The 26,082-nt window shown below is 40.5% G+C and overlaps 1 protein-coding gene across 4 annotated transcripts in view; it reads left to right on the top strand.

The window, feature by feature from the left end:
* LOC135492916 (E3 ubiquitin-protein ligase RNF213-like) overlaps positions 1 to 26,082 on the top strand; it is a 201,034-nt gene that overhangs the window by 127,974 nt on the left and 46,978 nt on the right. For all 4 annotated transcript variants that reach the window (XM_064779643.1, XM_064779642.1, XM_064779645.1 and 1 more), the window contains 19 exons: positions 1,015 to 1,156; positions 2,101 to 2,275; positions 2,536 to 2,595; positions 5,032 to 5,111; positions 5,281 to 5,478; positions 6,901 to 7,038; positions 7,281 to 7,401; positions 7,726 to 7,964; positions 8,489 to 8,571; positions 9,859 to 9,998; positions 11,249 to 11,335; positions 13,109 to 13,222; positions 13,875 to 14,047; positions 16,410 to 16,635; positions 16,873 to 17,043; positions 17,240 to 17,469; positions 17,625 to 17,762; positions 20,901 to 21,060; positions 24,595 to 24,795. In XM_064779643.1, coding sequence (XP_064635713.1) covers positions 1,015 to 1,156; positions 2,101 to 2,275; positions 2,536 to 2,595; positions 5,032 to 5,111; positions 5,281 to 5,478; positions 6,901 to 7,038; positions 7,281 to 7,401; positions 7,726 to 7,964; positions 8,489 to 8,571; positions 9,859 to 9,998; positions 11,249 to 11,335; positions 13,109 to 13,222; positions 13,875 to 14,047; positions 16,410 to 16,635; positions 16,873 to 17,043; positions 17,240 to 17,469; positions 17,625 to 17,762; positions 20,901 to 21,060; positions 24,595 to 24,795 — 2,876 coding nt within the window. The remainder of the gene's footprint in view (positions 1 to 1,014; positions 1,157 to 2,100; positions 2,276 to 2,535; positions 2,596 to 5,031; positions 5,112 to 5,280; positions 5,479 to 6,900; positions 7,039 to 7,280; positions 7,402 to 7,725; positions 7,965 to 8,488; positions 8,572 to 9,858; positions 9,999 to 11,248; positions 11,336 to 13,108; positions 13,223 to 13,874; positions 14,048 to 16,409; positions 16,636 to 16,872; positions 17,044 to 17,239; positions 17,470 to 17,624; positions 17,763 to 20,900; positions 21,061 to 24,594; positions 24,796 to 26,082) is intronic.

The raw sequence follows: 26,082 nt of genomic DNA, 5'->3' as shown, positions 1-26,082 counted from the left end.
ATACGGTGAGCACAATGACCCCTGGCCGTTTCATTCAATTTTGTAAACATGCGCACCTCCTTACACACACATAGTGACATGCACAATGACCCTTCAAGCATCGTACTCTTAAGCTATTTTGATGCAGGTTTTTTAACCAGACAAACTTGAATCACCAAAACAAAGTGTTTTAAAGTCCAGGTGGAAGCAATTAATAATAATATTAATCATAATAATAATGAGTCTACTCTATAGCACAATTCCGTGACACTAGTGTTCTCACTCAAAGTGCTTTGGGATATCAAATTATTACCCCGGTCTCCACAGAAATCAGTCAGGGGTTTCAGGGAGCAACCAGGAGGCTTTGATAAATTGCTGTTCGTATTCATTACATTAATCTTGGACAGAAATGATGGGTTTGTCACATGAATGCCACACTCTGCGAGATTGTAACCAAGTTTCTTGACGGGACTGACAGTTTATGTTTTTTGAGGCTTTGGGGTGTGTAATACTATTATATAACAATGGGAGATATTCAGAGTTATACATTAAAGTCTTTTTGCTGTGCGAACCCTGCCCATGTCACTATGATTAATGCACTACATATTATGGTTCAGGATCATGGTCTTCAAATGCTGCTAATATTTTCTTGTGTATATCAGTGTTTCAATCTGAAGTTTTTGTTGCACTGTTGCTGTTGCTGAAGGTGATATATACAGTTCCAGTACATGTAAAATGTAGACCATTACCAATTCAATGAAAGTCATTCTCTTCACCATAAGCAAATTGCTTTGTAGGTCAATACAGTTTGAGATATTTGAAAACATAGCCTTCCAGGAAGGGCATAAATTATTCATGCTCAGTTTATTGTTGATGCCTTGAATGAAGTAAATGATTGGGTGGTTGGATTTCATTATCTATGGCAACATAAGTCAGTTCATATTATCAATTGCTTCTTTAAGGAGATGAAGTGCGTACCTTTTAAATGGCCAACATGATATCAGGTGTTTTCCAGGTCATTCTTGAATCTTTCAGGTTTCTTGGTCAACGTTCCCCTGATATATGAAGATATATGCAAACACCAGGAGTTCAGAAGACCGTTCAATCACCTCAAGACGCTCACTTCCGCTGAAACGCAGTCAAGTCGTTTGTATTTATGGTTGGAGTTGCTCTTGAGGTAAGTATATTGTTCTTCTTGTAATTTGTGTGGGATTCTACAGGCGGATGTACAACAAGTTTTCACTTTCATTGCAATTGCTACATATAATAGCAAAGGCCTTGCACATTGCCGAGCAGTACTCATGATTAGTTGCTGCTCGGACCTGTTATTGGTTAGTAATACTGTTGATTCAGATTGATTCATGAGAGCATAGGCCAATTGCAACAGCTGGGGGTATTGATGTGACGCACCTTAAGCGACCAGTTGGATTTAGCGCTATTTAGTCACATATTCATTTATTTTTCAGTTGCTCTCCTTCGCATTATTTGCCCTTTCTGACAGACACTACCAGTACCTAGGTATTCTCCAAGCAATGCTGTGCTAGTCCCATCCTGAACAACATCCTGACTAGATTTTATATTGTTTTTATGCATGCTGTGAAAGAGCCAGGACTTTCTGTGTTTCTGTAGAATCCCTGGTGGTAAATCCGAAGAAACTAATTCCAGGCTCTAAGAATTGCAAAGTTTACAAACATTTTTGATTCTGTACGTCACATATAAAAATATTTGATAATTGCCATGGACTACCACCAAAAAGGCCTTTTTACAATGTCTAGAAAATATTGGGAATCGAAACATGTTATAACGTGAACTTTGAAAATGTCCTTTTGTTCAAATACGTACTGCACATCAATCTATTTCACCAAAGCCATTATGTTTCAGCGATTTGCGCGCAGGAGGACTATACTACAGCAATGTTTATATCTTGCATCCTGAACCACAAGAAAATACAACGAACACGCACGACAGAGCCTTTTTGATGTTTTGCCGTTTATCAATAATGTCGAGTGGTAGTTAAACATAATTGGCACAATACTCTACAAAGAAGGTGGACCTTAAATTGATAAACTGGTGTGAATGTTCAATGAGAGAAATATTTGACCAATCTCCTTTCTTATCTAGTTACTGTGGTGTGGAGAATGGTGATCCTTCCTGGTCTGAGTTGCACAACTTTGCCTCCTTCCTCAACACTCAGCTAGCTGATGCAGAGCGCTCTGCTTTCTGCTCAGATTCTGCCCAGGAGTTTCTACCTGGGTTCACAGTCTTTGTGGTGAAGTTCATGGTTCAGATGTCAAAGGTAGGTAGCTAGAGTAAACTCCTGCCACTGCCACGACAAATGATTTTGCCCTAGAGTGATAAAAAATGGGATTGCTCACCACAAACAGTGCATTAGAACTGGCAGGCAATGGAGGCGGTGTCAAATATTGAACATCAGAGGAAGATGATTGTGTTCCGTGGATCTAAAAAAAACCGTGTACAAATCTTTTACTTGCTCAGGATAATATTGAATTGATTTCACGACTATGAATGTGTACGCTTCTTCTATGTATCATTCAGGACTTTGCCACACGATCATTGATGGTGTCAGAAGAAACACCACAGTTACTTCGACCGCAGGTAAGGATAACATTTTCTGCAGGACTGGTGTAAATGTGAGTATAGTATTCCAGCGCAGTCAACTAGGAATTGATGATTGCAGTTTCCTGCAGCCAATTTGATGTGCACGTTTCCTTCAAGTTTGTACTAAGGCTTTTTCCATCTGGGAGTTGGGTATCTTTCAAGCACAAAGGTAATCGTTCCTGTTTTCATCTTGACAAGAACCGGTGCTGATATGCGGGAACTCTCGTGCGTTTGCACTCAAATTTCTTGTCTTTGCATTACCACTTATCAGGCCCTGGAGTCACTCATTTTTGGCTCACCTGTGAGCCTTTACCATCACGCAGTGTCCGTCGTCGTCTGTCGTCGTCGTCGTCGTTAGACATGGGTGGCACATTTTGTAACCACTCAAGCTTTTGAACTCTAACTTGGTACACATGTACCCCTAGGTGACCACTACTCAGAGACTGAATCGCAGCCTCATATGATACACGGTTTTGCCACCAGGCGGCCAGAGGTCAAAAATGGAAAAATTGTGTTTTCTCCCTTATTACCGGTCCGAAAAATTTGAAAAAAATATGGTAGGTACTTCTACCAATGGGACATCACATACCATCCGGGTTTTTGATTTGACCTACTTTTGAAGGTCACAGAGGTCAAAGTTAGTCGGCAGCAACGCCGTTAGTCAGTGGTGGCACGTTTCGTAACCACTTTAGCCAGAGATCTTAAACTTGGTACAAATATACCCCTGGGTGACCCCTACTCAGAGATTGAATCTTGGCGTAATACAATTCACAGTTCCGCCAATAGGAGACAAAATGTTAAAAGTGAAAATATGCGATTACTTGCCTGATACTGGTCTGAAAAATCTGAAAAAAAATATGATAGGTACTTCTTGCAGTGTTACATCATATATCCTTTGCGGGTTTTTTTACCTACTTTTCAAGGTCATGAGGTCAAGGTCGTCCAGGGCACTGCTGTTAGACAACAGTGGCACGTTTTGTAACCGCTGAAGCTATTGAACTCTAACTTGGTACACATGTACCCCTGGGTGATCGCTACTCAGAGGCCAAATTGCGGTCTCACATGATTCAAGGTTTGGCCACCAGAGGGCCGAAGGTCATAAATCAGCTACTTGGTATTTTTCCATATGGTAATCTAGGACTTGGAAGTTTAACTGTTGCACGAGTGGAATGTTGCATTCGGAGTGTGGGGCTGTGGCTTCTTGTGAACGATCTATGCTGCAATGGCTCAAAGACAGAGTTTTTGGCAATAACTTCTTCTCGTAGAAGTCCGTCAGTGACTCAACTTAATGTTGACGGGACCGTTATAAGCCGCTGTGATGCTGTGCGAGACCTGGGTGCTTGGTTCGACCAACACATGGACATGAACGTCCATGTGAGAAAGATTTGTCAAAGCGCATTCTCTAATTTGCACAATATTGGCCGAATTAGAAAGTACCTCGACACCGCCAGTACACAGCGACTTGTCCAAGCGCTTGTGATCTCCCGCCTTGACTATAATAATGGTCTCATCCACGGTCTTCCCAAGAAGACTATTGCCCCATTGCAAAAAGTGCAAAACTCTGCGGCCAGGTTAATAACAAAGACACGGAAACGCCACCATGTGACTCCAGTATTGAAGCGGTTACACTGGCTTCCAGTGCACCTGCGATCGCAGTTTAAGATCATCTGCATGGCGCATAAGGCCGTCTTTGGGAACAGTTCACCTATCTATCTCAGGGAGCTGGTCAGTCCATTTGTTCATTCCCGCACTACGCGTGCTACATCATCAGGATGCAGTCTTGCAGTGCGACGCACCAGAAGCAATTATGGGGACAGGAGTTTCTCTGTCTGCGCTGCAAGGCTGTGGAATGGCCTGCCCGGCTCTCTGAGATCAGCTGAGGACTATGTGTCATTCAGAGGCCAGCTAAAGACTTGGCTCTTTGGGAAATTTTAATCATAAATCCAGGTGGCGCTTTTAACAGCTTTTTCCGTTCTGAGAAGCGCCCTAAAAATGATCTATTGTATTGTATATAAATGAAAATATGGGGTTTCTCTCTTATTACTGGTCTGAAAGTGAAAGATTTGAAGAAAAAAATATGGTAGGTACTTCTTGCAGTGTTGCATCATATATCCTCTGCATTTTTTTCAACCTACTTTTCAAGGTCACAAGGTCAAGGTCGTCTGTCACTGAAGAAACAACTGATTACCACACCAAATTAGACCTTGTATTTACAAATGCACATCATGTGGACCATACAGGATCATTGACCATTGCTGGTCTGACCATAAAATGATATATACAGCTTTCCCAATGTCAGAATCACTGATTCCATAGCCTTCCCTTTGACACAGGTGAGCACATGGTCCCTGGACCATTTCATTTAGTTAAATGAGAGACCTTGTGATCCCAAAAACTTGAATTTAACTTGAAAGAATTTCTTTATCACTGTAGGTAGGAGAGGATGAAGATAAAGATGGAGAGGTTGAGAATGATGATGGTCTGCTAGCTCTACGTAGGAGATGGGAGTCAAGGTTGGTGCTACAGAATGTTAAAGTTTATCAGAACCACTTTTAAACAACAAGTAGACATCAATTTTCATTTATATTAACAAGAATTGCTTTCTGAAAGATACTTTTGAAGTGCAGTATATATATTTGTTGATATCAAGAAAAAGCATCTTAATAGTCTCTATTTTTGCAGCCCACATCCATACATCTTCTTTAACCCTGATGGTCAAACGTTCACATTTCTTGGCTTCAACATCGACAGAAGGACCGGTAATCTGATCGATAATCAGACGAGACAGATACTGAATACAAATATCATGTCACGACAACTTTTTGATGCCCTGGTAGGAAATGGCGTTAAACTCACTGAGAACTTCGACACACTTAGGAGGTAGGTTCAGCAACTACAACTGCAGTTATGTACTTTTCATTGCATTGACTTGATTTTATTACACTGTTGAAGTCAACTGTCACCTTTTACTTTGGTATATTGTTGACCTCTGTGGTATGGATTCTCCATTAAAGTTCGAGAGGTGTTTGTCCTTCCATCCATCAATTCGTACTTTTCAAGGTCATAGGGCTCAAGCTCTTATATTTCACTAATAAGTGGCACATTTTGTCATAATCTGTCCAAGGGTCTTTTTTCATTTGGTATGCATGCGTTATATTTTGGCATATGAATATGTTAACAAAATCGAGGTTGAAAGAGACCAGTACCATCAATGTACTTTCCATTTTGTGTTCATTGTACCCATGTATTTCAGCTGAGTGCCAAACCCTTGGGCCACTTGTTTCTTAAATCTAAACTCACTGAACCTTTGATTGGAGCTCCCAGTCATCTTTTATAAGGGATTTTTTGCCAATCCCTCGGAACGTCAACGTGAGGCCTATTCGATTGTACGACTGCATTATCAGGCGGTCAAACAATGAGAGAAGCGTTTGAGTATAGTTGTTTTGAGGGATTTGCGAAAGTTCCCTATTGTGGTACATTGCAGACATCTATGCAGTTGTAGATTCTACAAATATTGTTTCCGAAAACCTTTCGTGCCTGAAACTGATATTCAAACTCACGTATTATCTTCCTTTGTGGGTCAATGATTGAAGGCATTGCTGGACTGGGGAATCATTACCCCACAGCCCATAAAGGTTAGTTACCCCTCAGCCCATTACGGCTAGAGTGGTATAATTGTCTAGGAGGGCACCGTCTGTCCATCTGAGGGTCTGTCCGTCTGTCCATTGAAAAACTCGTTTCCGGATCTCCTTAACCTTAATGCTAGGCATTTCATCTTTGGATGGTTCAAAGTTCTTACGGTGCCATTGTGCCTTTTGGCAGTTTAGATGATTTTCGGCCCCATGAGGGTGCATTATGTGAACAATTACTTTTTGCTATATCTAATGAATGCTGCCTGCTAAAACCATGACATTTTTACTGTGGACACTGCTCGTGAGACTTCATCACATACATGTAAAACCCAAGTTTTTTTCTTTGATATCTTTTTGACAGAGGTTATATAACATAGCGTGCCTCCATAACTATTGATGCTCGAATTTGATGATGGTCTAATGGACTTATCATGCCATTATGTACAGTTGCAGTTTTGCTCGACAGCCAAAAAGGTCCTGTTTTCACACAAACTACATTCACCTATCTCATGAGTGATGCGCGTAGTCCACTAAGCTAACTTCACCATCATGTCACCTCCAGCGTGTGTGAGCTGAGGGGTTATGCTCGCTTTGCGATGCTATTTTTTTAAATGCTGATCTCAAGGTTGGTTTTGATCATGGAATTTATTGGTGGACCACTTACTTTCAGAATTGACAAAATTAAACGGCTGCGTAATGTGATGGGTTTGGATGATATGAACGATGCCAACTGGAACGATCCTGACCAAACCTACGAACTTACAACTGACAACGTGAAAAAGATGTTGGCAATTTACATGCGGTTTAGGTATGCATAATAACATACATCATGCTTTTTTTGGTAGTGAAGAGTGCTAGTAGCCAGCTGGTTTTAAAAAGACAATTATCAGCAACATTGTGAAAACTGGCCTTGTTTTCTCTTCTCTTTGGGGGTGGATTGTTTTACATAATTGTGATCGAGGTGTTCTGAAGTTAGATCATTGATTTCAAAGTTCTATGGAGCTGAATATAAGATAAAATAATGTTAAGTAAAATTTTCTATGTGCCTAGGTGTGGTATCCCAGTTGTAGTGATGGGTGAGACAGGGTGTGGAAAGACGCGGCTCATCAAGTTCATGTGTGATCTGCAGGTACCACTGAATGAAGATATCAAGAACCTTGTGCTTATGAAGGTAAAGCGATATATAAGAGTTCAGAGTAGTCTTTCGGCCCATTTTTTCTAAAACGCTTGTTATTGGTTAGGATTAACTCCGATATGTTGTGACATATTGATTTGAAGTTATTGTTGTTCGAAGGTAACAGGGGTCCATTTAGCATTGACCATTCACTGGTTACTTGATCCTGGGCAGAGAACGAGGGCGCCAACCCATTTCGAATGGCTAGCCATTAAACATAAACCCGCAATAGGGGGCCAGTGAAGTGGATAAAAATGCTATGTAGTCAAGTGCAGCCAATGATTGTTTATCCTTTTAAAGAAGACAGTTTGCAAACTTCAGATCCATGGTGGAACAACTCATTTGGACATAATCAAGAAAGTTCAGGAAGCGGAGAAACTAGCAGTTAAGAACAGGGAGAACAACCCCAAGATGTACACCATCCTGTTCTTCGATGAAGCCAACACTACTGAAGCCATTGGTCTCATCAAGGAGATTATGTGTGACAACAGTATTAACGGCGAGCAGATCAGCACCAACGCTGGATTGAAATTTGTGGCTGCTTGTAATCCTTACAGAAAGTAAGTCCTCGCCAAAAAATAATACCCAATTGGCTTGTTTTGAAAATCAAATTATGGTGGTATCACCATGATAATGTTGATCAGATGTCGATGATTGAGTAAGATTAACAGAAAGGTTTGAAGTTCAATCAGGGCAATTTCAATGTGTATGCCAAATTATGGGACACTATATGGCAAATCGATGCTAGAGAAACTTTTAGCAATGAGAAATTCACCCTGCTGAGTTTTGTTCATTGTCCTGATTACATTGATTGCTCAAAGAAGCATGCTATAGCAATGTTACGTAATCTTCCTTTGGTCTAAAAGTGAGAGACCTTGCGACCTGCTTTGCTGGCAATGCCAGGATGATATTATCTACCTGTATCAATAGACCTCATGCTGTCAACTGGTATGAGCCGAGAAGGATTTCCTCAGGGAGAAAGTGGAAATGTGTACCATCTCGGTCGGTGAGACTTTTCAGCTCTCCAGCACAGACCAATGGCAACCTCTCATACCTGTTTACCTGAACCATTGCCCTTTTGCAGGCACACCAAGGAAATGATACAGAACCTTGAACAGGCTGGACTTGGATACAATGTCAAAGCAGATAAAACTGCTGACAAGCTAGGTGAGTGATATTCATTCATTTTCAATCTGCCTCTTGTATAGCATTTCCATGCTCCCTGAACAAGTTAGAAAATATATTTAGAGGAAACCACGCACATGTGATTGATTCAACCAAGCGTCAGACTTAAACCCTTTAGACCGTTTGGTCAAGTGGAAGACAACGTGAAAATGTTCTTTGTCATTAAAGGACTACAAAAATGGTTTTACATAAATATATGAAAACTCAGCGGATCTTCATCTCCAAACTATTTGAATCAACTTCAAGGTTCAAATAAATCATTTAATTTCAACAATTTGTTCAAGATGATTGAACACTTTATGGTATCATCATGACATGCAGTTGTTGTGAATCAACTTCATAAACAAAAAAATATTGGATGAATATGGAGTCCGAGGAAAACAGTTTGAGACCAACTTGGCAGATTGACATAAATAGGTACTGTAATTTGACATAAACTATAATATCACAACTAACATTAGCAATAAAATGACTTGACACGCAATCTTAGGCCGAATCGGTAGATGACGTCCTGGGTACCCAGGACCAAACCTGGGTACCCCTAAAAGTTACTCAGGACGATCCTGGGTACCTTTTAGGACACTAAAAGTTACCCAGTTTGAAATTCGCGCACTTTTGAAACCTGCCGACGAGGTTCTTGAAAACGGTACTTTAGCGTTTTGCAGTGCACGAAATCAGCTCAGTTCATCAAGAAGGATGATCTATTGATCTGTTGAAATCGTATTTTTTGCACATAAACGGAGTGAAATGGATTTAATACGGCAATATGATGATGATGATGATGATGATGATGATGATGATGATGATGATGATGATGATGATGGTGATGATGATGGTGATGGTGATGATGAAGAGCCATGCCATCCTGACCTGCTTGAGACCTGTGTAAATCATCGGCAGAAACTCGCATTTTGACTATGTGGGTTTTGACAGTACCGTTTTCAAGAACCTCGTTGGCAGGTTTCAAAAGTGCGCGAATTTCAAACTGGGTAACTTTTAGTGTCCTAAAAGGTACCCAGGATCGTCCTGGGTACCTTTTAGGGGTACCCAGGACGACATCTACCGATTACATATACCTTACCCCTAGAAAATTGATATAATAATAATGCAACTTGTTATAGCGCACGTATCCAGGCACTAGTCCCGCTCAAGGCGCTTTACAGAAGGCTCTTTTAAAGAGCAGAGTCTTTATATTTGATTTAAAGATGTTGATGTCAGTGCAAAGTCAGTGCAAAGTATAAACCAACTTATCAATGTTTTTGATTTCAGGGCGTGTGCCAATGAGACACCTGGTGTACCGTGTTCAACCACTCCCACAGAGCATGTTGCCTCTAGTCTGGGACTTTGGACAACTCAGCGATGAGGTGGAGAGGATGTACATCAAACAAATGGTACAAAGATACATGACCGTGAGTGTTATCATTATCATATAATTGCTATTCAGATCCCATTTGTACAATGTCTGTACATTCTGTTATGTAGTATGGTAATCTAATTCCCATTTTATTTCTACTGCATATGTTGTAGATGTAGTTGATTCTGTTGCCCGAAATGGATCTAATAGCCTGCAGCCCCAAATTATTATTTGAACTTATAAGAGAATAGATATAGGATGTCATGTGTTTTTAAATTTGACTAAAAAAATATGCGTACACTCAAAATTTGATGAATGTACAAATGTATGCTTTCAAGATGTTCCACAATTGATAACTGTACAAAGCTTATGGATCACGCTTTTCTGTGCTTCTTATTCAAATCTCCCGCGTATGACTTAACACGCAATCTAAGGACCCATATTACATGTACCTTACCCCTAGAAAATTACCCCTACCATGTAAATTGTAATGAAATCTCTTTATCATTTTCCAAGTTCATGTAAGATTTACAATATCAGCTACTGCATATCCAACCGTCATGTCTTCCAGACCAAATTCAACGGCTCACAGTTTCATATTGAAATCAGACCATGTTATGGAGATCACTTTCGCACTGGTTGAGAGTTTCACAGATTTCAGGCAGAAGATGGTTTAGTTAAATATATCTAATCACATTAGTCAATAATAATCAGAATATATTGTTCTTTTGAAGATGCGGTAAATTGTGAAATTAACCGGCCAAATTATAATCATTGAAATACACTGCTTCTCTAGCTCTGTTTGTTATTAAAATCTCGGTTGAGCCTTAATATCCCGCACGTCTGGCAGCCACAAGTATTAAAAGTAGATTCAAGGAACACTACGTGCAGCACAACATAATCTTTTACTCTACGGCCATCCAAACTCTATTTTGCTTAAGATTCCCTGCAGAGCAAGGGTAATTTCTAGTAATGATTTTAATGATTCTTCAAGCCAATTTTGTGCAATCAAATGCGTTGGTTTTGGCACGTGGAAATGAGAACGTTTCGTGTCGTGTGCATCCTATGGTTGGCAATGCATGTCTTTTCGCATGTCTCGATGAAAAATCCCAGGATGCTTAGATTTAAAGAGCCTAGCTGGATCTAGATTTTTTCTGTAATTGGTTAAGGACATGTGGCTCACACTATGGGTTAATTTTGCGTGAATTGAAACAAAATAATTGCTCGGGTATATTTTTATTTTGGAGTCGTAGAGGCCATATTTATTCGTTATCAAACCAGCATTACATGACTTCTATGTTTCAGAACGGGCAAATACCGAACGGACCTGAACTGAATCGTGTCATCACAAACATCCTTGCTGCCTCTCAGAGATTCATGAGAACACAACAGGTTTGTAAAAATGACTTTCCTGACATCAAACTTTTTACACAACTGTATTTCTGAAGATTTCAATTCCAAAATGTGTCTGTTTATTCCATAAACAAGTCCGGGGACATAACATCTTTATTCGATGACATTGACAAAATTGTATTTTTGGCTCACCGGTACGGTGAGTCTATACAACAGTGCAGTGTCCGTCGTCCGTTGCCGTCGTGGGCCGTCGTCATCTGTCATATCCTATTTCAAAAACAGTGGCACATTTCTTAACCGCTAGGGCTATGGACTCAAAACTTTGTATGCATGTCCCCCTAGGTCAGATGACCTTTGACACTGAATTTCGGTCCGGTCTGATTCTTGAATTGGCCACCAGGGGGCCAAAACTGAAAACATAAATAGTGTGATATCTCACTCATTAGTGATTTGTTTTTGATGAAATTTTTATGGTAGGTACTCCTATCAAGGATATATCACATATCATATGTGTTTTTGATTTGACCTACTTTTCAAGGTCACAGCGGCCTAACTATGGCACGTTTCTTAACTGCAATGACATATGAAGTGCCCTATGATTAGGATACAGATACTAGTAGTACCTCAGAGTCTTCCTCGGTCCTATCTCAAAAAACATTCATTGTCAATTAAGTCGTCACCTAAATACCGGTGAGCAAAATGGCCCCTGGCATTTTCATTTAAGTAACTGGGCCATCGTTATATTTATTATTTACTCTACATGTATTTTTACTGAGCGAAGACCAAGTTCTGAATATTCAAACCAAGGTAGATATTATACAGTTGGTTGTTCAATGCCATTTAACATGTTCAACTTGGATAGGCAATTGGTTGACGATACTAAATTTTCCAAAGAGCATAAAGTCATGTTCTGGCTAACCTTTTTGGCTCACTATAGGGGAGTCTATACATTACCTCTGTGTCCTTCCTCCGTCGTCATCGTTGTCTGTCGTCTCTATCCCAGGTCAGGTGGCCTTTGACACTGAATTTCGGTCCGATTTGATTCTTGTCTTGGCCACCAGTGGGTCAAAAGTGGAAATCTAAAAAGTGTGATATCTCTCTTATAAGTGACTCTGATTTTCCATAAAATATTTATGGTAGGTTCTCCTAGCAAGGATACATCACATTTCATACAGGTTTTTGATTTGGCCTACTTTTCAAGGTCACAGAGGTCAAATGGCATAAATTGTCCATTTGAGTGTAACTATGGCACATTTCTTAACCCCTAAAGCTATGAACTTGAAATTTGGTACACATGACTCTCTACCTCATAACCTCCAACACCATATTTCAGTCCAATCTTATTCTTGACTTGGCCACCAGGGGGCCAAAACTAAAAAAGTTTTAAAAAGCTTAGTATTGATTGGCAAGGATACATGGCATATCATACGGATTTTTGATTTGACCTTCTTTTCAAGGTCACTGAGGTCAATTGGCATAAACAATGGCACGTTTCCGAACCATTAAAGCTTACAACTTGAAACTTGGTACACTTGACCCTCTAGGTCTGATAATCTCTTCCACCGAATTTTGGTCCAATATGATTCTCGACTTGGCCCCCAGGGAGCCGGAATATTACATAAAGTTTTATTTAAAACTCTAGTGCTGGGTTTTTCCTGAAAACATGAAAAGAATTGCCTGATTGATATATACGAAAGCGATCCATGAGGCCATCTCTTTTTCACATCACTGCATATTTTGGCTATTTTAAAAAAGATAGCGAATCTTGAAAGGAAATATTGAAATGTGTCTGCCGTTCTTGGTTTCTTTCAGAATGAATGTAGCTTTGTCAGTCTTCGGGATGTTGAGAGGACAATGAATGTGATGGCGTGGTTCTATGAACGGATTGAACTTCTCAAAGAACTGATGGATGATTTGGATGATGAGGTAATTTCTATTAGGATATTTTCATGTTATGTCATGTTAAAAAGAACAGATAAACAGAAAAAAAACGCGTTTAGGCCTAGCCGAAATGTGCTTTCAAAGACCTTTAGGCCTAAACGCGTTTTTTTTTCTGTTTATCTGTTCTTTTTATTTCGCGCACTGCTAATGCCACAAGTACCACGGCGCGAGATAAAACGAGATTGCAAGAACCGTCCTCGTCCCTAAGATCCGTAAGCCAGGCGAAAAGAAGCTGGGTGCTATTTGTCTAGTGTAATGGCACCCAGGGTGCTTATTGTCCAGTTGATCTCGAACCTGGGTACCATTTGTCGGCACCCAGGACGACATTCATCCTTTCAGCCCTAGTGTGCTGGCACTCCCAGGAGGATAAAATATCTACCTGAATCATTAGACAACATGCTGTCAACTTGAAGAATGATCCAAGAATTATTGCCAAGTATTAGTGTGAATGTGTAGGATCTCTATCGGTGATAATTTTCAGCTCTCTCTGCAGATTTTTGCTTTGGCAAATGGCCAAATGTGCAAGGGACATCTCGACAGGAATTGATCTTGCAAAGAACAGGATCAATACTGTATCATATGTAATAACTTGCAGTGGTTTCCATCTCAAGTCAAGCATGGAATGAATTCTTTCCAGGATGAAGAAACTGTTGGAGATGTAACACGCTCTCTGATCCTTGCACTCGGTGTGTGCTACCATGCGTGTCTGCAAGAACAAACCAGAGGTGCATATCGAGACATTATTGCAGAGCATTTCGAAGAACCTTGTGCACTTCCAGACCCCCGTTGTATTCTTGACGAAATAAACAGGTATGAATCATTTGTAGTTTCTTTTCATGGCACTGCAGTTTACTTTCCCCCTGTTCCGCTGTCTTCCATGGTATTTGATCTTGATTTTTAGGTGGTACCAGGTTAGAGCGCTTACCAGGAGGTTGTCGACGTTATAAGAAATGTGAAGAATGATAGTGCGTAACCCCGTTTGAGTATGTACATTGTAGATCCAGTTTAGATGTATTGAATCCTTTCTATGTCGTTATGGTCGACATGAAAAGGGTATGTCATTCGTATTTAATCATGGGGCCAAGGATCACTTATCATGCATGCAACTTAGCTGAAACTTGGTATATATGTATTTGTATATCTGTCTACTTGGCAGGGTTGAAATTTATATCCAATACGTATTTATGCAATTGAAGATTGTCAAATTCTATTAAATCCTTCAAATTTATAACAAATGGTGTAGGCCTTTAAGGCTCCGGTCATGCAACATCCAATGTGCATTTACAGCAAAACATATACTGATGACAAAAGGTAATCTATTAATTTCCATATGAGTCTTTATCAATTCTTGATACTACATATGTTTAAGTTTCAACCTATATCTTCCCATTCTGCATAAAAAAATAATTTTCACCAATCAGAATAGAGTTACTAAGCTTTCAATTTGAGGTCTGCGGTCTCAAGGATGCGACATATCCATTTCAAGTAGTATTCTTACATAGCGGCCTGCTGCATGCAAATCCCTTTTAAGTGGGCTTATCTTTTGGTGCGGCATCTGTCATCCATCGTCGTTTTCGTCTGGTGGTACATATGTTCCCCTATATAATGACACCCAGGATACCAAAATTCGGTCCTGATATTGCCACCAGGTGGCTAAAACCGAAAACACAAAAAGTGCTATTTCCCTTATAACTGAGGGCTCGATCATCACTAAATTTTTATCATAGGTACATGTAATGACGACACATGACATGTCACAGGAGTTTTTGATTTGACCTATTTTTCAAGGTCACAGAGGTAAAGAAGCTTAAATTGGCTGATGGTGGCAGGTTTGGTAAGTAAAGATGCATATTGGTGAGTGTTTAGAAATATTTACTTATGGTGAAGATGGTGAATCACATGGTCACCTGCAAAGCCATACTGGTCAGAGGGGTTGTTTCTCTCAGTTAAAAGTTAATACAGTAACTGAAATTAACATGAAATGGGAGAATAAATAGCATTCGTAGGTACCTGAACAATTTACACCGATATTTGTTTTGCAATTTGGTTTCTTTTCGGTATATTTCTGTACTGTTGACTCATGAAATGCCACTTTATGCTAATAAGAACTCCTGACTTTTGACAACCTACCTTATGATGATGACCATGCCCTTATATGGAAGCAAATAAAAATGCAATTTCTCCATAATCGCTCCAGAATTCCAAATTTAAAGCCTGCCAAGACATACTCTGTATCAATCTCGACTCTCAGGAACTGACGGAGGAGTTAGATTACAAACTTTTACACCTCTACGTCCATTATAGTAGTGATATCTTAAAGTTACCTTCTTGATAAACTCTGCTCGTAAAGTGACTGTCATCAAGATACCATTAGTGCAAATGGAACTAGGCTTATGATACAGGCGCCTGCTCATAAAGTGACCATCATTAAACGATGCCATCAGCGCTAATGGAACCATATTCAGCTTTGTCATAGAGGAGCAAGTCATTTGCGTACTGACCGACCATGTAGGCTGAAGCTGTGTAGCAGTAAGTTTTTTAAATAGCTATATCTGTGCACAGGGAATGAATGTGCATGTCACTGACTGGCCCCGTGATTTGTGCTCAACAGATTAGTTAGTTTCATTGATCACAGCTTGCTCAAAGTGCTGCCTGTGTCAGATGACCAAAAACATCTTAAAGGGGTACACCGCTCCTAATTACTGGTGGTCAAGTTTAAAAAAAATCCACTAATAAACAATGCCATAGTGCAGTTATTATGAATATGAATTTGCTGAAACTTGGTATTCATAGTATTTGTATATCTGTCTACACGACGGCAATGCTTTATATTCAGTATGCATTCACGCAATTGGAAATTTTCAGATTGAAAATTTTCAACAAACGGCGTAGGCCTTTAAAGACCATTGTCATTCGTAAAAATTTTTAATTCATCTTGAATTTTGAAATTTTCAATTACGTTAAAATGTACTAAATATAAATTGCAGCATTGCCGTTGTGTAACTAGATATACAAATATTATAACTACCAAGTTTCAGCAAAGACGTATGCATAATAACTGAGTGGACGGCATTGTGTATAACTGCATTTCAATATTCCTCTACCACCAGTAATAACAAACGGCGTACCCCTCTAAAGTATATACTGATATGACATGAATATTTTGTTTCAGATGCCAAGATCTCTTCCTTGACCAAGCGCAAATCACAGAGCCCAACATTGCTCACAATCAGGCTTTAAAGGAGAACCTGTTTATGATGGTTGTGTGTATTGAGCTGAGGATACCTCTGTTCCTGGTTGGAAAGCCTGGAAGTTCAAAATCTCTGGCGAAACTCATTGTGACAGACGCTATGCAGGGAGAGACTGCTAAGACCCCTCTCTTCAAGTCCTTAAAGCAGGTAGGCCTAAGGGCTCGATTTTTGAATAATCAGTAAAGCAACATGTGATGCTATCAAGGATCGCAAATTGAAGACCTGCCCCTGATTTTGTGTTTGAAGTGGCTATGGCCCTCTTACATCATCCATCTTGATATTTGATTAACTATTTTCTCTTAATCTCATATCAGATGTACAAAACTGCAAATGCATTTAGCATGAGAATGGCATCTCAATTCAAATGTCTTATTGATTGTACAGGTTCACATGGTATCATTCCAATGTTCTCCATTGGCCACACCTGATGGTATCAAAGGAACATTCAAACAGTGCGCAATGTTCCAGAAGAAAAAGAACTTGGAACAGTTTGTGTCAGTTGTCGTATTGGATGAAGTCGGATTAGCTGAAGATTCACCACGAATGCCGTTGAAGGTGAGTCCGCATGTTTAACGTCTGCTACATTTTTTCCCCGATTGTTGGGAATGGGGGATGGGTGGGGGAGATGCAAGATTAATGATTGTATTCTTAAGATTAATACATCGACTTTGAAATATATCGACTTCGCCATATTTTAATTGGATTGACTTTTTGATCGATTAGATAACAAGTAAGTTATTCCATCTTTTAGACACTCCATCCCCTTCTTGAAGATGGTACATGTGGAGACGATGAGCAACCTGATGATGATCGCACTGACGATGATGGTAATGATGATGATGATAATGTTGTTTCTACTGACTACAAGAAGGTGGCATTCATTGGAATCTCCAACTGGGCTCTTGATCCTGCCAAAATGAATCGTGGCATTCTTGTCCAGCGTGATGTACCTGATGAGAATGAACTCATTCGGAGTGCGGAGTAAGTTCCTTATTATTGCCCTTTTGATTTTTCGCACTCAGTTGTGATTATAATGAAATTGGGTCACTTGTTTTGAATTTCCTAAATTTTGTCTTTTTGCCTCAGTGAGGCTTATAAAAGGTCTCGTTATGTCTTGACTATTTTTACAATTTTAGGGGAATATGCTCGACCAAGAAACAGGTGTTAGAAGATATAAGGCCACTTATTCCAAGAATGGCAAATGCTTATTTGGAACTCTACCGGATGTCATTTCACGAAATCCGAGAGTTTTTTGGTCTGAGGGATTTCTACAGGTATTGTGCTGTAAAACAAGTTAATGTATTGTACTATTGTGAGCCTCACTGAAATTAATAATTTTTGGGGTAATTTGCAGATTCCACCCAATACAGCAGTGGGTCTCAATTTTTTCAAAGGATTATTTCAGTGTTGGTTACACTAAGCATGTTTAATGACTTTATTCATATTTGGTTACACCCAATACTAAGAGGCACTATGTGGGATTTTGAAGATATACCAATTTTATTTGAAATAATCTCATTGTTTTATTTATCAAACCATCGGTTTATTTCCAAACCGGGAAAACATGTACCAAAGTATTTCAATACCATGGAAGTTGTGCGAATTCATGGCTTCAAAACCACACAATATTGACACATTCATTCTTTCAAACCATGAGTTGCAACGTAATTATTTCAAACCATAGACTTTGCTGAAACTAATCGTTTTCATCACATGAACAGTTGCGAATATCATTGTTTCCACCCCATGGAAAATTGCGCCTTGCTTACAAACTTATTGTATCATATGATGGTCTAACGTATAGTCACTGCACATGCACAGTGGGCTATCACTGTCTATCATGGTCTCTACGTGAACACTATGCCAAGACATTCGTTAGCAGTTCCAAGGTTTCATTCCATGGAACTGTAACTGTTCAAACACTGATGTTTGCATAAATTGCTGAACCATGAGTTCAAAACGAGTAGTTATGTAGTTTGAAATAATAACAATGCACCTCAATATGATTTGAAAGAATGAAAACCCAAACTTTGTGTGGTTTTGAAACCATGGATTTTCCCAAATTCTGTGGTACTGAAATTATTTTTGTATGATTTCCTGCATGGTTTGGAATGGTTTGAATAGGAAAATTATTGTTTCAAAATGTAATTCATTGAATGAAATTAGTCACATATGTTTGTTTTTCTTTGAAACAATGAGGTTATTTCAGATAATGTTTAACCCTTAAAGCGCCGAATTAACAAAATCATATTACCCCTGAGCGCCGAATTAACCGAGCATTTTTGAAAATGATTAATAACAACGTTATTTTTGTTACAAACACTATGGAATGTACTGATGATTTTATACAAATGGTAATTCCCGTCGATTTTTGTGACATTTCCCGCCAAAATTTACTAATTAGGGGTTAATTAGTGCAAATACCCATAATCAACAAAAATATGGCCAGAACATACCTCCATCAGCTTTTTATACCTCCCTTGGTATTTTAATATGAAGTCTGGGTCTAAATACATCGTTTCCATCCGATTCCTGGTCGAAGCATCCGTCTAATTAGTCGTAGCAGCGCTAATTACTCCTGATGACGTCATTCCCGCGAAAATGGGGCTTCAAGTTTTTGATAAAATACTCAAAAGCTTGTATAGAAACTTGAAATTTGTTCGATGCCATTTTGTGCTAAGCATCACTGTCGAAGTACCAAAGAGCGTACATGCACACTCACTGCCATCTCTTAGCAGACAGGTGGAACTAAACGTCTGCTGTCGACGATCGTCGCCTCTGGCGCTTTCCCCCTTATGTCGACGATCGTCGCCTCTGGCGGTTTAAGGGTTAAGGCAAATAATTGAATTTCCACATTGCACCTCAAAAGAGTAGTGGATCTCAGTTTTTTCAAAGAATTATTTCAGGATTGGTTATGATTGATTTTGGCTGAGATTTCATGTCATATTTTTATTGGCATCACGATCGAGTGAGGTCAATTTATCTTACCAAAATAATACATGTGATTAAAGGCCATATATCAAGGTTTTTTGCCATTTTCTGCTGTAAGACGATTTCAAAAGTGTACCTAACACTTTATACAATACAGAAAACCAAATGCAATTAGCTCCATCCATTTTGAAGATATAGCCAATTATGTGTTTGACAACTTGATTACCTAATCAGGCTAGCAACTGGCTTGTTAGAGCCAGGCGGCGGGTTCAGCAAAAGTTGTGATGTAGATCATGTCATGCAATCATAAAAGCAGGAGGGCCTTAATTAATTATGCACACCTGGAAGTAATGTGTTTCATACACTATGGTGTATTGTGTGGCTCCGAATTGTGTCAAGGATAGCACAAAGAACAATCGAATGACGGATGGGACCCATTTTCATGAATTTCCAAAGCCAGTTGAACGAGAGAGGAGGAAGCTGTGGATTCGGAAGTGCAAACGTTTGGAGTGTTGGAAGCCTGGGCCTTCGGCCAAACTTTGCAGTGATCACTTTATCGATACGGATTATCACATGAAGCCGGATATCTGCATCCAACTGAATATTAAATGCCACTTGTTAAAAACAGCTGTTCCAACCATGTCAATTGCATTTAATGCCCGAGGCTGCTGGGGTCGGTTGTTATACATAATGTGTAGGCCCTATTGGGGCCTGTGATACCGCATAGTGTCTTCTTGTGTTCCAGCCATAGCAAGGTGACAGCGACACAGGTCAGTGTCAGTGACAGCCACTGTCAATGACAGATTATTGTCATCTGACATCTAGGCCTATCTAACGTTGCACGGCATTATATCGTCACGTCAAGATGATTGTGCATAATACCGTCACTTTTCAATAGTAGTTCAGCGTCATGACATAACTGGCGATACAACACTGACGAGGCGAAACAATATTGTGCAACATTAGTCTGTTCAAGAATCATACATGTTATGCATCTGCAACCGTCTATCAATGTCTTTTTTGCTATATCGGCAGGTCTGCCATGCAAATTGATTAACCACAAATTCTAATCACTTTCGTCCGAATGATCACTCTCATTATGATCTAGTGATATTAATGGCTCGAACATGTACGGCTCAACGTTTAAATATCCTTCTGTATCGACCAAAACATCCTCAAATTCACTGCTCTCACTCTCTGAACTGTATGCGGAAGCCATCTTGCTTTGTTCTGACTGACCTGATCTACGTCATCAAAAAATCCCTAGCGGCCACATGTGGAACTAATCTAAAGTTGTGTGTGGTGGGAAATTCAAATAGTTTAAAATTGAAAATTGAAATAACTAAATAATGACTTTATTATTAGAATTTTTTTAATGTCTGGGATCTTGTTTTTTTAACCCTCAACATATTTCATGAGTATCAAGCATGTTTTCAAACCTTGATATATGGCCTTTAAGCTATGACCATTGATTGTTTCAGTCTGGTCAAAATGGTATATGCCTTTGCGGAGAAATCAGGAGCTGCTCTAACCTGGCATCAGTTAGAGCATGCTGTCCGCAGAAACTTCGGTGGAATAGAAAATGTGAATCCAGTAAAGGTGTTCAAGAACAAATTCCCCAATATGAGTACACAACGTAAGGTGAGTTGAAGAAGTGAATGGAATATCTCAGTTATCAAATACCTACGTTGTTGCTTCTATCCACAGTGTGTAGGATGTATGCCATTAGAGGAAATTTTACCGAGGATGAATTTTACCTGCCTTCAGATGGATGATGGAGATCCATGTGCTCATTACCATCCTATTCTGTAACCTGCTAACCAAGCTCAGTAAATCAGTGAGGATCAGTGCATGGTCTTGTTCAATGGTGTTCTGAGGCAACCATGCCAGGGCATCCTGTAGTCCCTCTCCTTCAGCCCGGTATGAGGTCGACCTTCCATGTCTGCCCGTTGGCGATTCGAATATGTTTTTGCCGTCTTTCCATACTGTTCCGGCCCAGGCAGTGACTGTCTCTGATCGATCCATCAACCGCAATCACAATAGTTGGTGCCCTCTCATAGATGTACTCGCTTACCATGGCATTGTTGAGGTCTTCAATCCTGTCCCTCCATTGACGAGAGCCGATGATGGTGTTGTCAATGGAGTGCTTTTAACACTCAACCCAGCCATCCCATCTGATGTTGTCGATTGGACAGATTTCCTCGAATCATAGCGCATCCTCTCTGTCAATGAGTTCTGCTTGCATGGGATGACTTCCTGTCTTGATTGCATTCAGAAGGGCTTTCGCTCCCAATATGATCTGCCCCTTTCTGACTGTTGGAATCCGTAGCCAGTCATGAAGAGCGTCATTTGCATTCCTGCTTGTGCTACCTGCAACGATTCTCAAGGCCTGGTTCTCCACATGCTGCTGTTGTTCCATGGCCCGGTTGGATGCACATCTAGCTATGTGTAGCCCGTAATTGGCCCTGCTGCGCATGGTGGCCTTCATCAATTTCAGTAGACTTGCTTGTACAACCTCCTGGGCAACAGCAATCTTGAGTGTAGAGATTTCCTTGAGGGCCTCGTCTCTCAGGTGGATAATATGGGCACTCATGTTCATTCTTGAATCCAGCACTACTCCGAGGCCTGTTGCTTGCTTTACCAAGGGTACTTCTGTATCCCCGTATGTAATGCGGAATGGCTGTCTCTGGTGTCCAAGGCTAACACCCACATGCTTTTGTTTCCCTTGACGTACATGTTGTTAGTGGTAGTCCATCTCCTGAGTGCATTTCTTGCAGCCTGGAGACCCTCTCCTGCTTCCTGCTGCATATCCCCTACTCTTGCTGCTATCATGTCATCAACTTAGGTAGATCCCGTTGTTGTGACTGTACTGAGACAAGAGATAATGTTAGCAGTGTAGATGTTAAAGAGTACAGAGCTTGTGGGCGAACCCTGTGGTAGACCTGAGGTTACGGGAAATGGCTCGGATTACATGTTCCAAATCTCATTTTGGAGGCTAGTATGCCCATGTCAACCCTGTTGAAGGCGTCTTCGAAGTCGAAGAATCCAAGTGCCTTGTGATTCTGCTGCTGCAATGTTTGCTAAACTCGGTGCACAGTAGCCTCAATGTTTGAGGTGGTTGACCTTTCCTGGCCTGGCTCCACCGACTGCAGGTGGTAGTGATCTTTGCCAGGCTTGGGCAAAATGGCCATGTTGCACTGGAGCCAATCGCTGGGTACCTCCCCATCCATCATCGAGCTGCTCACCGTATCTGCGAGTTCCTCAAGCTCTTCTGTTGATAGTAATTTCAAGTGAGAGTACTTCACCCCATCAGCGCTGTGTCCTTCCTTATCCTTCTCAGCATTCTCTGGATTTCATTCATGTCGACAAAGGGCTGAATACCTGCCTGGTTCCCATCCACTATGATGGGGTTGATCTTCCTCATGGCTTTGATTGCTTTTCTTTTGGAGTCCTGCTGGAGATGAGACTTGTACCTGTCCATGAAGGCTGCCCCTTTTCTTTGTCTGTGCGCAAAGGTTCGCAACTGTCATCAAATATCTGCTGCGGTGCACTGTTGCCCTCTCCGGCTGTAAGTGCCGTGGGTGGGAATTACCTTTGCTATGAAATTAACTTTATGGAATCGACATGTTCGATTCTGTTTTGTTGTTTATTTGGGTGAATTCGAGGAATCTATACGCTGAACTGTGTAATCTGAAAGTATACAATGTTTGTACCTTACATGTATGAGACATTGCTCCATCTGACGATATTCGGCGGAACTAATACTTGTGCCAACAATCGGCACTTCAGGACCTTTGTCCAGCGTTACATCAAAAATTACCTGCCAGCAAACTGGTATACAGAGGTAGCTCGAGGTTGTGGACCATTATGGGCTTATTACATCATGATAAAATATGTGTTACAACAATACTACATGTCCTGAAAGTAGACATACTACACACCAAAGCAGTCATGGCGGGAGTAGATTTGACGACTAAGTTCTCGGAAGACACACTCGATATAAAATGCCAAATTACAGCATTTTAAGAGATCTCAGGCTATAAAAAATATGCTATGTGTGATATGGGTAGTTTATCTTAACATTAGATGCCTTTAGACATATTAACCTCTTTGGGTTCTTGGCAAAAAAACGAAATGAATGCAAGGCTTGGCAATGCCCCACGGCACAAAAGGCGAGAAATCAACAAGACCCCAAGATTCCTGGCGCGCAAGTGCGCAGGCATTAAAAAAGGCGGCGGCCTCTTCCCCCTCTCCGCCTTCTTCTTTTGTGACGCCGGGTTTGACTTTTCCTCTTCTGGTTAGGTATAGTCATGCGTCTTCTTAAGTTATTGCTGAGTACTGTCACTGCATTCGTGTTGTTGCGCATTTCAGTTAGTGTAAGCCATAATGTGCACCCCAAATGCTCCCAATAGCTTAGTTGAAAGCAGGGAGGAGCCGGGGAGGAGCCTATTGTCCTGGGGCTACCAGGATCAGGCAGGCACTACTCTCCATTAGGTACATTTACCCTCCCACTGTCACCAGCCTACTTTGTCCCTTATGGCGATATGGTCCAGGTTATCACTGGATCACTGGCTGGCCGCTATTTCTCGCTTCGAACCAAAGTGGGCAGCTCATGCCCTGTATAAGTGTCAGCTGGTCAGTGGGAGCAATGTCTCCTCTTATGCCCTATGCCGTTGAAGTGATCATGCACTTTCGTCTGCCATTGGCTGCTGACATCCAACACTATTTAGCCCCAATAAGAGGGTGATCGGACAGCATCAGCCCGGGTTTTTGATCAGAGTTTTCCATCTTCTAGATGAATTGCCTTAACAGCTGATCAGCTCCATCTGCCCAGAGCAATCTGTTTTGAGGCGCCAGTGGCTTGCCTTTCGCACCACCGCTATTGGCTGAAACACCCCGGCCACGGGAAGGCTAGGTTTGGAGCTTGACTGCCAGAGGCCATGTGGTGCGCTGTGCCTTTTGGAGTATTTAATGGTCAAAGTGAGCTCGTCCTCTTAGCCACCCCGGCATTAGCAGTCCATTCTGGGGGCAAAAAGAATTTAGCATGACCACTTACAAGAAAGAGCCTGATTGTGTGCTTCTATCTAAAAACGATCTTAATATGGACTTCTCTGTTCAATGACAGGACTATTGTGTGTCTAAACTTTAACTGCATTTTCTACATTGTGAATTCAGCCGGATGATCCCAAATGTGATACAGAGGGCTTGATCAAAGCATGTCTATCAGGAGATGGTGTGAGCATTGAGAGCCGATACCTACTCATCCTGACAGAGAATTATGCAGCCCTAGGCATCCTGAAGAAGGATCTCCTCAACATGGAAGACTTCATTGCCATTTTTGGGAGCAGCTTCCGCAGTGACCAGGAATATACTCAGGTTTGTTGGCCATACAGTATTATGAAACACATCTGACCATTGTAGCAAGTTGTAGACCTGTTGCCTTTATTCCTTGAGGTTGGAGAAAAGTTTACATTGCGCCACCTTGATATCTTTCTTTCCTTTTGCATCATTTTTCCCCAGCATGGCCAATGTAGGTTTTTGGCACAAAATTGATTTTATTATCTTAAATGACCTTTAATTACAAGTTTAAATCGTACTTGTAGTAGCTGTACCGGTTGATGTGTAATGCACAAAAACACTCCTCAAAACAACTGCATTTCCATTGAGTTTTGAATCTTCGATTGGGGTTTTCTCGGAACAATCAAAATGTCAGATTTAACTAGTTAACCCTGAGCTGACGATTCGTCCTTAAGGGCCAACTTAAATGCCAATTGCAATTCGTGTTGCAATCATCATTCTGCACAGAAACTTGTTTATTTTTTGTTTATTTTGCTGGTGTCTAACTGGTAAACCGTATTTTGAAAAAAAATTAATGCTTTCGTCTGACTCTTTAAGGCCATAACTCCAGGTATTTTGCCATTTTCTGCTGTAAGACGATTTCAAAAGTGTGCCTAACACTTTATACAATACAGAAAACCCAATGCAATTAGCTCCATCCATTTTGAAGATATAGCCATTTATGAATTATGTGTTTGACAACTTGATTACCTAATCAGGCTAGCAACTGGCTTCTTAGAGCCAGGTGGCGGGTTCAGCAAAAGTTGTGATGTAGATCAGGCTATTGCCCTACTTGGGAGGACAAATATCAATGAATGCTCTTAAAATTGATATATGAAGTCTGTTTTTCATTGACATTCGATATACCCTATAATAAGGTAAGGTAATACAGACAAATTTATACCATTATAGTAAGAAATCAAACATCAGTCTGATCTATGTCAGTAAACTTGCCGCCTGACTTCACTTCGAAACCTAACCAAGGCTGTTACATAACATGTAAACAAAACAGTTAATCTTGCTTTATCTCTGGACTGGGTGCTTCAATTTTGATCAAACTTGATTTAATGCGGAGCTTTAAGTCTACTCTTTGAGGATCTGTACATGTCATGCAATCATAAAAGCAGGAGTCGTGGCCTTTAAAATGTTGTGTGCAGCTTCTAAAGGACCATCCAAATTGTTTCTTTGCAAGAAGCTAATGAGCAACATGACTCGTATTTGTCTGTCGTTTGTTTTATGCTATTAAACTGCAACAGGTTTCAGATTGAAGAACATGACCAGGAGTATGCTGGCAATCTTTAAGCAAAGTCAAATCATTGATTTTTA

The sequence above is a fragment of the Lineus longissimus genome, chromosome 8, assembly GCF_910592395.1.
Source record: "Lineus longissimus chromosome 8, tnLinLong1.2, whole genome shotgun sequence".
Lineage (NCBI taxonomy): Eukaryota > Metazoa > Nemertea > Pilidiophora > Heteronemertea > Lineidae > Lineus > Lineus longissimus.
The sequence above is the reverse complement of the archived record's forward strand: the minus strand, read 5'-3'. Positions and strand labels throughout refer to the sequence as shown.